At 35.4% G+C, this 13663-nt stretch overlaps 2 protein-coding genes across 2 annotated transcripts; both read right to left on the reverse strand.

Moving 5' to 3' along the window:
• Positions 1–3964: 3964 nt before the first annotated feature.
• On the reverse strand, positions 3965–7404 carry LOC114715457 (G-type lectin S-receptor-like serine/threonine-protein kinase CES101). Its single transcript, XM_028900326.1, has 6 exons — positions 6543–7404; positions 5526–5692; positions 5221–5431; positions 4898–5135; positions 4653–4803; positions 3965–4546 (listed from the first exon to the last, which is right to left on the reverse strand). Exons 1-6 carry the CDS (start codon positions 7402–7404, stop codon positions 4238–4240), a joined length of 1938 nt encoding a protein of 645 aa, XP_028756159.1. The 3' UTR covers positions 3965–4237.
• Positions 7405–9112: 1708 nt separating this feature from the next.
• Positions 9113–11478, reverse strand: LOC114715462 (proline-rich receptor-like protein kinase PERK9). The gene is made up of 2 exons (XM_028900333.1): positions 11075–11478; positions 9113–9651 (listed from the first exon to the last, which is right to left on the reverse strand). Exons 1-2 carry the CDS (start codon positions 11360–11362, stop codon positions 9457–9459), a joined length of 483 nt encoding a protein of 160 aa, XP_028756166.1. The 5' UTR covers positions 11363–11478; the 3' UTR covers positions 9113–9456.
• Positions 11479–13663: the final 2185 nt, after the last annotated feature.

Genomic DNA, 13663 nt, shown 5'->3' on the forward strand with positions numbered 1-13663 from the left:
TTTCGTCTCGTGTTTAAAATTTAAACCATTTGCTTCTCATTTTATGGCCACATCCATCCATGCAAGTCAACAACAGTTGCCCCTCGCCCTCGAGGACACATTTTCCTCCACTCTTCCTCCCCCCCCCCCTCTTTTTTTCCCGGTTTATGCTTAATTTTCTTCTTCCTTCGTCAATGGTCTGCCCCCAGGGAACGGCAATGTCATCGGATGTGGAAGAGGAAATTAGGATGAGAAGTAGGAAAGGAAGGAGTAGAAGGAAAAACATGGTCATCTTTCTTGGGTCACTGACCTAATCTGACATTTGCTCTTGAATCATTGGCTTCCTGTCTTATGGCCACATCCCTGTATACAAGTCAACAACGGTCGCCCCCCGCCCCTTAGGACGTGTTTTCCTCCGCTCTTCCTCCCCCCCCCCCTTTTCCCACCTTTCTTTCCCGGTTTATGCTTAATTTTCTTCTTCCTTGCAACTTTAAATCACCTACAATTCTTTCTCGTTGAATGTTTAATATTTATTGACTGTGATTACAACCTTGGTTGGTTCCCTACGAAAGCATCCAATTCGTCTGCTTGTTGCGTGCGGATCAATTATTCTGATAGTCCAGTCCTAATTCCTAAACCTTCCTATCATAATTTGGCCTTCTTCCTTCTCATATTTTGTGAATGCTGCACAATATGCCACTCCTCTTAATGCCCGTCGCCGTCCGGCAACAATCTCAGCACAGTTTGAATGGGACTACTTTTGGACTCCATCATGGTATCATCTGTTTCTTATAGATAAGCCCAAAATCGCTCATAGATAAGCCCAAAATAGTAGTATCCATTAGAATCTGATCAGATTTTTTATCCTACAAAGATTCAAAGTTTACTGCATTACATCAGTAGATAATGTTGACGTTTATAAAATAAATATAGATTTTAAAATAAAAAATTACTATACGGTCCCATTTATTGTAAGAACTAATATTTATATTTTTTTCCAAGCTAATATTTATGTTGTTAAACTAAAAATAATACAATAAAGTGATAATTACGATGACACATAAAAGATACACACACATATATATATAATACCATAAGTTTGGAGAGGAAGTGCACAACACAAAGCCTTTTGAGGTTGGATTCATAGGATTTTTTTTTTAAAAAAAAAGGACTGTCAGATTATTTAGGAAATATGCATATAAATAAGTGGGTTATTGGTAAAATATTTTAATTTCGTGGATCTCATAAAATCTGTGAATCAAATTTATTTAATTATCCTTACAATAATAAGATGGTCAGCAGTTTATACCATACCCTTGACGAAATTTCTATTGTTAACAATTTCAAGGACGATGGCAAAAGAATTTTTTCACTGAAAATAAATTATAATTAAAGTATACATTTAGTCTTTTAACTTTGTACAATGTTTTAATTTGGTCTCTTAACTTTAAAAAGTATACTTTTAGTTTTTTAACTCGAAATTTTTTTAGAAAAATGATGACATTAAGATCTTAAATGTTGATAAAATATTCTCAAATACTAACATATAAGTTTAATTTTCAAAATATTTATGATTGGTTTAAAAAATCATCATTGAACCCTAATGATTTTAAAGTTAAAGGACTAAATATATGCTTTTTAAAGTTAAGGAACCAAATTAAAACCCTGTACAAAATTAAAGAACTAAATGTATACTTTAACTATAAATTATTTAATGTGACGAATAATAACTTCACCTTGTTATTACTTCTTATCAAATTCAGATAATTGATATTTTAGTTCATTCAAAAAATATAAAAAGATGTTAAGATCCCAATGATGGAAAAAAAAAATACAATCCACTTATAAAGCCCCTTGTTTTTGGATCCTATATAGTATTATATTATTTTAGGTGCTTTAGCCGTTCTAGTTTGGTGAAGAAAACAAAGAAGGGAAAAATAAAAAAAGAGACATAATGAAAAAGGATGATGGAGGGATGTTGAGTGGGTTTTACTAGATTTTGAATCTCAAACTCCAAGAAAATGTGTAGATTTTCTCGAGAAAACTGTGGACTACGCAAATGGTGCCGAAGAAATCTGTTCTGGATGCACTATACGTTTCGGAGATACGAAGTAGTAGTATAAACGACGAGCAAGATCCAACAAAAACTTAACAGCAAAAAAGGATTTTTTGTTTCCAAACGTTTTTACCCGCACTGTTATGTAAACGATGAAGTTAATCATTAAACTATATTGTGTTAATTACGAGTTGTACTCAATCACCTTCTCTCGCCTTCTAAAAAAGGGAAAAACCAACCAAATGAAACAAAACTTTGTCTGTTCAGAAAAAAGATAAACCTGTGCAAATTGAAAAATAAACTTGGAGTTATCTTCTTCATTTTCGTGAATAAAATCGACAAATAGAAAATTGAGGCATTTATTAGAAGCAGTAATTAGTGGTTCTGGTAAAGCAGAGGAGAAGGTTAATGAGAAAGAGAAGTTGGAGAGAAGGTAGTGCTCCCTCCGTTCTTTATTATAAGAGATAAATAATCAAAATACGTTGATAAAAAAAATAGTTAAAATTAGTTAAAAACAATTAATGTGTAAAAAGTATAATTTTTTTTCCAAAAATTCCCTCGTCAATAGAGAGAGAGCATGACAGAGAACAATTAAATTATTAAAATAAAGACAAGTGGGAGGGAGAGAGAGTATGAGTTGGAGATAATAAATATGGGTAAAATAGAAAATCAACACAAAAAAGCAGAGACAACTTTTAAGTGTCTCTTATATATAGGAACATGCCATAAACATCAAATGTCTCTTGTAACAAGGAACAGATGGAGTAATAAATAACACGTCTGTGCCATCTGGGGCCTGAATAATAACGATTGAGAAGAGAAATCCAAATCGAATTCGAATTCAAATTGAAATGTGTGTGAAATTTTGGCAGTCCACCTGCATCATGATGAGTGGGCGTCTCTTGTGGCAGAAGAGAAACAGAGAAGGGAAGGGCAAGGCATTTAAGGGAAGCCATTTTCAGGAGCTTAAAAAGGCCGGTGGTGTTAACAATAAATACTAACAAGGCCAACCACCTATCCCCGCCTCTTCCTCTGCTCTACTCTTTAAATAACACCAAAGCTAATGAATGAATGAGGGAATGGTTCGAAGATTTGAGGAGAGGCCGAGGGCCAAACGCCACGGGACAATCCCACGATTGACGTATCAACCGTTTGGCATGTGACAGATGGGTCAAGTTTTGTGAGTTATTAACATGTTGGTTGGCTTGGATTTTATTTATTTATCATATACTACTTCTAATTCTAAATATAAGAGTTAGTTAAAAATTTAATTTAATTCTAAATATAAGATTTCAGTTCACTTTGTTTTTCATGTTTATTCTCTTTTTTAGAGTAATTCTCGTAATGATCACACGTTTTAAAATGTTTTCATTCTCATATGCATAATTAATAAAGATATTTTTAAAAAAATAACATTCATTTATTACAAATAATTAACTCAACTGATTTTTTTTTAATATATTCGCATATTTAGTTATCTAACTCTTATATTAAGGTAGTATATGCTTTAATAACTCAGTTATGTGGCATCGTAAGGGTGTTATGTATGATTAATGTGGTTATTAATTACTTAAATATTAATTTTTTTCAATAGTTATATTATGAACATATTTATATATTTAAGTTAAATTGTGCTACATTAATTATGATTAAGTTGATTCCAGTTCAAGATTGACATTGGAATCACCTCGTCAACTAATTAGTTTAATTTCCAATATCATGACTAATTTAAATTTAAGTGTTGTTAAAATCAAATAGAATGACGCTTCGAACGTGTCCCCCCCCCCCCCAAAAAAAAAACAATAAAGTTTGATTATTTATCGTAAAATACCCTTCAGGATCAAGAACTGGTCTGATCTTAGGCAATAGAAGCTTCCTACAAAGCAATCCGAGCCAACCATAAAGAGCAGATTCAAGCAACCAATAAAATTGTAAGAAATCTGATACTTCTGCTGACTTTATTAACAAAAATCAAGAGCTTCAATACCATTCAGAATCTGGACTAAAAGACGTCTTCTTATTGGTAAACAACCATGGAGAAATTTTCCCCAAATGAAAGAAACATAAAAAATTCTCACAACTAAAGTGATGTTACAAGCCTAAAACACTCCATTTTCATCAGCAAGTAATCAGAAAGCATAAATCGATCTCTAAATAGAGAAAATGAAATGCACCAATCATAGTGTGTACATAAGGGACCAGTTATCTACCATCTAGATCAGAGATTGTGACATAATTTGTGGAATAATGTTCTTGCCTGATGTTATGTAGCTCAGACTCTTCCTCGACGTCACCGATAAAGTATGCTGGCTGCTTTGGTTTAGCAAGTTGAATAGAATCATTTGACAGAAAAGAAATTACATCTAACATGGAAGGCCTGTCTTTTGCTTGATCTTGAACGCACAAGAGGCCAATATGAATTCCTCTCTGCACTTTGTTTTGCACGCTCGGTTCATCTAATCCTGAGTCCATTAGCTCTAAAACTCTACCTTCATTCCAGAGCTTCCATGCCTAAAATAAACCCCAGCATTCATCAAAAGATTAACAGATCAGTCATTAGAATAATATATATGTGTGTGTATATTGGATTTAAGAAATAGCTGTTTCAGAAACTTACATATCCTATTAGATTATGAGGACGATCTAAATCAAATCGACTGTTATTCTTTTTGCCGCTAAGAATCTCTATTAGCAACACCCCAAAGCTGAATATGTCTGTTTTGATTGAAACAATGCCATTAATTGCATACTCTGGAGCCATGTAGCCACTTAAGTAACAACAAAGCAAATGAATGTTAGAATCCCGAATCAATCAAGAGTCACATGGAAAGTGATTAAAATGAACTGTGTTCATAAACTTACCGTGTACCGACTACTCTATTTGTGTTTTCTTCAGATTCTCTTAATCCAAATATTCGAGCCGTGCCAAAATCAGATATTTTAGGATTCATTTCTTCATCGAGTAATATATTGCTTGCCTTCAAGTCACGATGTATGACTCTTAGTCTTGAATATTTGTGTAGATAAAGAAGTCCTTGGGCAATTCCTTCGATGATGCTAAATCGTTTTTCCCAATCTAGTACATTTCTTCTGCTTGCATCTGTTAGGGGGTAAAGTGCTTATTAGAAAGCTTGACACGTACGGTAAAACATTCATAATTTTGTTGAATATGAGAGACAACCTACCAAAAATGTAGAAATCCAAGCTTTTGTTAGGCAAGTACTCATAAACTATAATTCTTTCATCTCTTTCGATGCAGAGCCCCAAAAGCCTCACAAGGTTAGTGTGCTGCAGTTTAGCCATAAGTTTAGCCTCATTTTTGAATTCTGTAACTCCTTGTCCAGAACTTTTAGATAGTCGTTTTATTGCAACTTCCTGCCCATCGATTAGTGTCCCCTGATAGTATTATTGCACAAAGTTCATATCCATTTAGTTTCAAATTTCAATTCTCTCTCTCTCTCTCACTCTACCTCTCTTACACACACATTACCTTATATACATGACCAAAACCGCCCTCTCCTAGCTTGTTGGAATCTGAGAAATTGTTTGTGGCAACCACGATGCACTCAAAACTGAAAATTTCAACCTCATTCCTTTCCATCCCATGTTTCTTGTTTCTTTTGGCTTTGCCGTACACCATGGAAATCATTGCATTGCCTCCAATTTCATGTAATATCTTCTTTTGCTTGGTTTTCCTGTCCACTGGTAATGTGGCATAGAAGTACAAGTCAACAAGAAGACCTTAACTCAGTGATTATTTGGATATTATTAATACTCTATGGTAGTTATTACCTTCTGCTTTGTATTTTCTCAATGAGGCATAGCATAAGTAGCACATCAGAGGTAATACTAGGCTTGCTCCCACCGCAATGATAAGCCATACCCACCACCTGTTTACTACAGTTCACAACAATATGATTTTCAAGTCACATGTGGATATGATAGTGCCAATTTTAAATGGAGGTTACCATTTGTTTACCAAAAAAAATAGGAAGGATATGGCAAATTAAAACTGACATATAATCCAAAGCTTCAAAAAATCACCTTTAGATTTTATGAGACAAAATTACTCACATATTTAACTTGTACGCCGTAAAATCATTTAAAAATAAGCTAAACCAAACACCCATGTCAATGTGCATTGCAGAACAAGCAAAAATATAATATTATAGCCTAGCGCAGGTTAGGAAACAGGGCATACCTTCTTGCCTAAGTCTAACAACATAGATTGACTGTCCTTGTGACCCTGCATCTTCAGTGAACCTGGTTCCTTTAAGCCATATCTGGCATCCAGTTTTGTTAATTCTATTCACTGGTGCATAAGCCTCACAAGAACAATTGTTCCAGCATATGGTCTCACAACACTGCCGACTAATATTCTCTCTTTCGTAAACCTCAATACTATCAGTGGACATGTAACCAAAACGCTCTTCAAAACCATTGTCATGGCTCCTGCATTTGGGAGCACTTTGAGGTGTGCAAAGAGGACCAAGTTGAAGGTGCTTACTATATCCGTTCAATCTATCTGAGTACCTCGAGCACAACATCACACCTCCATAGTTAGGTGACTTCTTTACAGTGGGAAGTACCTTAGAGTTTAACAAATCAGGAGGAACATAGCCACCTGCCTCTGCTTCCGGAGATGCTGGCAAACCCAGGAATATTTTTGACCCATTTAGTGATGTCGCCCACTGGTTCCATGCATTGAAAAACGCATTGGTATTAGCTTCTGAGTAGTGGCAGGGAGAATTGTCATAGAATTTTACCCAGACATAGTCAAAAACGCCTTTATCAATGGCAGTGCCAAGATGAGCATCAGGAAATAGGCATTGAGGTGCTGCAGATAAGTACACTTTCTGGCTATCAGTGCCATGTGAGTTGAGGTAAATTGCAAGGTCCTCCCAGTATTCCCCCGAATTCTCTATGTCAAAATCAATGCCATCCAATGTGGCATCTCCAAGTGGACGTGAAGATGAGCTTCCGCCTAAGAAATTGTTCCATAGGTAATCAGAAACATTTTGAGCATCCTTTGAGGAAGATAAAGAATAACCCGCAGATCCTCCTCCAAGAGAGAGCATTACCTTGACCCCTTGCCGTTGACAATATTTGATCTCCGTGCCAATGCTGGTGCACCCAGATGATGAAGAAGGGTCACAGTGACCTGCGAGGTTGAGTTGAGGGGTTTTGCCATTCCCAAACACCGTAAGGAAGCCAATCAGTACAAAAGAGTATATTCCTACTGCACATGTTTCTCTAAGATTGCCTTCATCAGCGTTCTGACCCCAGTAAACGGCGATGCCATCGGATTTGGAGGAGCAAATTTGGATGAGAAGCAGCAAAGGAAGGAGAGATGTAAAACTTTTGGCCATCTTGCTCGCCTCACTGACCTATCTCGTATTACCTCTTGTGTTTAAAATTTAAATCATTCGCTTCTCGTTTTATGGCCACATCCATCCATGCAAGTCAACAACTGTTGCTCCCCACGAACGCGTTTTACTATTCCCCTGGGCTTGATTTTCTGCCTTCTTACATCTTTTTACTGTGATTATGACCTTGGTTGGTTCCATGCAAGAGCATTTTAATTCGACTTGTTGTTGCGGGTCAATAACTTTGTTCCCTCATCCCTATTACCACCTCAGCACTCGCCATACATAATATACCTCTTCCTTAAGTAGCTAGCAATATCTAACACCAGTGTGCAAAAACCCAATAATGGAACGGAACTTAACAAGGTTTAAAGAATGATACGACTCATTGTTTAAATTCAATACGCCTTTGGGCAATAACTGAACATGCTTGTAAGAATAATGTTTAAGAAATTGTTGCCGCAAACAATACCTAGAAGTTAGTTAACGCTTAGTGTGTACAATATGAACATCATTTAAAATTGTTAGTCTATAATTTATATTTTATATATTCAAGTACAAGATGTCTTTTTTTTTTTTTTTACCAGAAAAGCACAAGATGTCTAAGTAATCTTTTTTATTACAGTTTAGCATAGTTTGACTTGTACTACTTTCAACACAACCAAAAAAAAGAAAGAGGAAAGATTAGTGCTGCTTTCGGACATTATGATGTGTTTCTTATAAATAAGACGAAAGTAGTAATAGCCAGTAGAATCTGGTCAGCCTTTTTAATCCCATAATAAGTCGACGTTTACCCTATTACGCCAGTAGATAACGTTGCTGTATTCAAACAAATTTAAATTTTAAAATAGGAAAAATTATTATACAGTCCCACGTAAAACAATTTGATTACTAAAACTATGATAACAAGAAAGTAGAATGCTTATTTGTTGTAGAATTTTTAGTGATTAAACTGTTTGTGTGGAATTGGAAAAAGCTTTTCTCTTTAAAATGTCTGATCTTAACGATTTAAATTTGATTTTTTTATTTTTAAAATAATATATGAAAGAAAAATAGTTTTAACATTTTTTTAAATTAAGTACTGAGACAAATTTTAAATCATTCAAATAATATTCAAGGCAGGCCAGCCAACCTCGTTCCCGTTGCAAATGCCCTTTTCTCAGACTGAGGCATTTCTTTCCACATTCCCTTTAATCAACCGGCCTTAGTTATTCTCAATTACATTATGAAAACGGATCGAATGGATTATGAACCATGTGAAGCTCATGCCGTTGGTTGTTCTACCAAACATTGGGGAAAATTCTAAAGGCACACGGACAGCTGCTTTGTCCGGAAGTTTTACCAAAGTCAGCTTTTCACACTGTCTCGGAAATTTTAGTCCTTATGAAGCAGAGGAGCGGGCTATGTTCAAGGGATGGGACTCGGAGACATTCCAATGAAATCTGATAGCAATGATCTTATTCACACAGTACTACACGAGCAAAACTTGAAGACAATCCGAATGCAACATGGTCTCACTAACTACTAATATGCTAGACATAGCTCCTCAACACATGAGGGCCATGATTCACAAACAAGCTATGAAATTACAACCCCCAATGATAAGACATAGTACTAATAGCTAATTGTTGATGCAGGTCATTCAATCTAGTTATAATTAAGGTATCGAAATGCTAGCTCAATTCAGGACAAATCACATATCCCGATCAAATGATAGAACCCCTCCCGTCAGTTTCATCATATGTATCCCTACCCAATCAACAAGAAAGTCGAATCGATACAAATAATGCCCAACTAAATACAAAAGAATTTTAATATTAAAACAAAATTGCACAAGCCATAACTATTCATAGTAGTGTTTCCTAACATGAAAAGTATTATTCCAATTATGCATTAGAGATTACTGCGTAAGTATCAGCTACAAGATGTGAAAGATGGCTCAAATTTCCACTGCATACGGTGACCCATTTAATATGCTGAATATTGGTTGGCAAATAGTATGGCCGCAGATATCAAAATGACCTCAGAAGAACCGAAGGCTACTCAGACAATTCATTATTGCAGTCCTGGCTCGTCGTTCTCTTCCTTTTCAGGATTTTCCTCTTCCTCTTCCTCCTCTTTTTTTTCTTCTTCTTCTTCTTCATCCTCTTCTGGAGGATCTGCAGGCAATGGTGGTGGTAAAGGTGTCTTCATTGGGCTAAACTGAGGAAATATATCTGGTCTTCGTCCTGGTTTAGGCCTTTCCCATTCCTATCAGTAGATAAATCCATCAACCAATCAGCTCATGTAACAAGCTGCCACAAATTGGAAAGAGCAGAAGAGCAGATAATTCACAAAACCTAATTCTATTCTCACTCTTGAATTTAACAGTTTTACTGACCAGTTTAAGGGAGCCAGATTATGGAAAAAAACGCAAAGAAATTTCCAAGAAGAGTATCCTGGACAACTGTCTTCTACAAGCTAAGTTTTCTTCTATATACCATGGAACAACAAATAATTCCCTACCAAGGGAGAAATAGTTATGCTTCATGTGAAACAACATTCTTTGTTTCTTGTCGCTGCAAAATGTATACAAGGAAATAATAGCTTCCATCAAGGTAAATTGTCACCTAAAGAATACAAATGAAGTCCAAATGTTCAAAATTAAACACTACAGAGGAAAACATTCACCAACAGAGCGTCCCAACCACACAACATATAAATCATTCAGGCTTCTCGGAGAACCCACAATATTCAGCTTCACTGTGAGAAATAATGAAAAGAAATACACTAACTCATCCTCGTGTAAGCTCCAATTTTTATAAGAGCATGAATTTTCATTTCTCTGGCATCATTCACGAGGGTAAAGTGCAACACTCATAAAAACTTGATTTAATTACTTCATCCAAATTCACCTGAGATTGATGACACTAACCAAACCAAAACTTCATAGAGTTAAGACTTTCCTACTACTGAGATCATAATACTTCACTAGCGCACTATAAGTCGTTATAAGCTTCCATATCAAGAATTTTTTTCACTCTAGTGAGAGGACTCTAAGTAGCTAACAGAAATTGGGACACGTCTTATGTCCAATCCAACATACTGATCTTCATAAGATCTGAATACGTTCAAAAATTTGTAATACCAGTCATCATAGAATTAAACAGGAAAACTTTACAAGATAACAAAAACTGCAGTCCAGTTTAGGCCCAAGTATCACTGAAAGCTGTTGGAGAAAGAAACCGCAAGAATTAACCCCGACCAGCAGCCAACAAAAGAAAGAAAATAAATTCAAGCCATGTATTTCAGGTTTTTCACGACAATCATCCCAAACTCAAAGTAAAGATTTCTCGTTTAAGCCTGCAACTCGTGAACTCTAATCTTGTCGCCCAAAATTATATTCCTAACATCAAATTTTATCAAAGGACAATTACAGTATAACATCTTCTGTCTTGACAAGTAAAAATGCCAGAAGACAGGAGGTATCAATCATATGAAAAGAACAGTTAACCGCAACTAAAACAAATCACAGCCATAATAATTACTCACTCACAATACCATTTTCCAATCAATTAGCAAACAGTCAAGCAAAAGGGAAATTAATTCAAACAAAAGAACAAACACAATTCTACGGCGCAACAGACTTTCAGGAAGTAACCAAAAGCAAGAAAAACCTAGAAAACAGGCTTACAATTGGAAAATCGAGAGGGGAACGACGAGTCATCTTCTCCTCCTCCGGAGCCATACGAACGATATGCCTCTCTAACCGACGGGAAGGGAGTACAAGTGTTGCGGGAAGGGGGCGCCGAGAAGGAACGAATGAGAAAGACGAACAGATAAAAGGTCGACGAGGGAGAATCAAGAAGGAGGATTTGGGAGAAGAATACGATGTAGAAAAGAGAGATGAAGAAGGAGGAAAAAGCGACGGAGCAGGGGCTGAAGTAGACGGTAAAGCAGCGGTGAGGCTGAGCAGCTCCATGGATGCGGCTGACAGTGGCTCTGCTTCTGCTCTCTCGCTGAGGAACACAAATCCTTTGTCTGTTATTTTGACGGATTCACCATAATGGCGTTCACTTACCGTCGTCTTTGATTCCACCAAGCCGCCAGTCGGTTTAGCCTTTTTTTTTTTTTTGGGAAAATAACTAAGTCGGTTAAACTCAAGCCGGCCTACAAATTGCCTGACGGAACACAAGTCGTTTAAGTGGGCTCAGTTTTCATTTCCCAGAACAGTAGGAGCATGGGCTCTCTCTCAGGCCTGCCCATCGCAATAGTGTCATATTAGGAAAAACCAATATCCTTCCGGCTTTTTATGGGGAAAAACAAAAAATCATAAAAATTGCAAAATTCTAAATCAGGTATTTTCACCAAAAAAAAATGTTGTTGCTTGTAAATCAATTGTTATTCAAACCAGTTAAAGTGTTGTAATGAATCTTGACTTGAAATTTTACACTTTTCACAGTCATTATTTGTTATTCTCCTTTTTTCACCTAGTTCATATAGTTTTACTAAATTTTTATTAAGTTTTTCTGAATTTTCTTCTTTTATCAATCATATAAAATTATAAATACCTAGTGAAAAATATGGGAAATTATAAAAATCTCATGAGAAGAAAACAAACTATAAGAATCTAATTAAGTAAAACTATAAGAACCTGCATATTAATTTACCGAAATAGGGGTCATCTTATCCTTAGAGCGATTAATGATGTGAACCGTGATCACCCCCCCCCCCCACAAGGGCCAGCTAGCAATGGTTTAATCATTCATGTTCAACATGGGAATCCAAAACTATCATTGAGCAATCAAGTAATTGGAGGCACAAAAACACATATGGGGAGGTAGCGAAAAGAATGAGAGGACTTGTTCGTTTGTCGTTTAAACCCATTTTTATTCACGGACGAGATTTAAAAACATATATCACCAAGAAATAGGGCCTTAATTACGTGAATGACTGGGAAACCTGTACAAGGTTAGCGCAGTCTCAAAGATAGTAGTTCATATTCATGCTGGTCCAAAGATGACATCAATCAAAGGACCCACACAAGTGTTTTGGTTTGAGTAATCGATTCTGCAACATCATCCATCACTTTATTGAAATCATGTTTGGCCAAAGCTATTTCGAATAGCTTATAAGTAGCTTTTTAATCGTGATTTGTGGAGATAAATATGTTAGAAGAATTTTATCTCCATCTACATAAAACGTGCTTATAAATATTTTTAAATGATATTCCAAACAAGACTTTATACTACGTTCGCTTATTTATTTTAACTTTAATCACCCAAAGCATCCAAAGGAGATGGCTTAAGGGCTAAATACTTACAAGCACATTAACGTAAATTAGACAAAATTTTCTCACATATTTTTTTTTTTTGTATTATCTAAATTGTGGTTAAAAAGTTGTTTTTGAAAAACCATACCACCATTCTGAATGAGCACTACGTCTTTAAACATGAAAGGCACAATCAGCCCCTGGTCTCCAAAACAATAACGCCTGGAGTAGTTGACAATGCCTCTTTTATAATTGACCAACATTGAAACAAAGTGACTCATACTCAATCGACAATAAAATAGAAGAGCAAAACAGGACTAGGAACAATAAAACCAGAACCACTATACAAAGCCTTGAAGCATAACCCCAAATTGGTTTCTAGACAACGTTGACATTGCAATTTGCAAGCTTGAAGGACGAAGTTGAAGAAAATGGCAGTTTGCATCCTTCCTACCTGGAATGTTATGAAGCATGAACGAACTGTCGTGGCTTGAAAGCGTAACGCGGAACAAAACAAACTGTAAGAAGCCTGGAAGAACAGATAATCAAGCCAAGCAATTAATGACAAATAATTAAACTCAAAACATACTTACAAACCAGGAAAAACACAGCCAAATTAAAAAGATATTGCTGTGCATGAATAAATAAATAAATAAATAAAAAGAGCATAAATTATACTTCCTCATCTTCTTAAAATAAAAACTAGATAACTAATTTGTAAATATTAAGAAAATTAATTAAGTTAATTAATTGTAATAACTAAGTGTTGTTTCTAAAATACTTTTATTAACCATATATATTAGAATGGAAATTATTTAATATGTGCAATCAACATGCTGACTATTTTAGGAAAAAATAAATAAATATAAGAGATAAAAATATATTAAGATATTATATTTGGAACTCAATTAAATCTTTGACTAACTCTTATATTTAAAACAAGAGGTAGTATTATATTATATCAGTTAATTAATTTGAAGAGATTACAAAATTAAAAAAAAACTTAATTAC

The sequence above is a fragment of the Neltuma alba genome, unplaced genomic scaffold, assembly GCF_004799145.2.
Source record: "Neltuma alba isolate B1F8T4 unplaced genomic scaffold, ASM479914v2 tig00011591_pilon, whole genome shotgun sequence".
NCBI classification, from domain to species: domain Eukaryota; kingdom Viridiplantae; phylum Streptophyta; class Magnoliopsida; order Fabales; family Fabaceae; genus Neltuma; species Neltuma alba.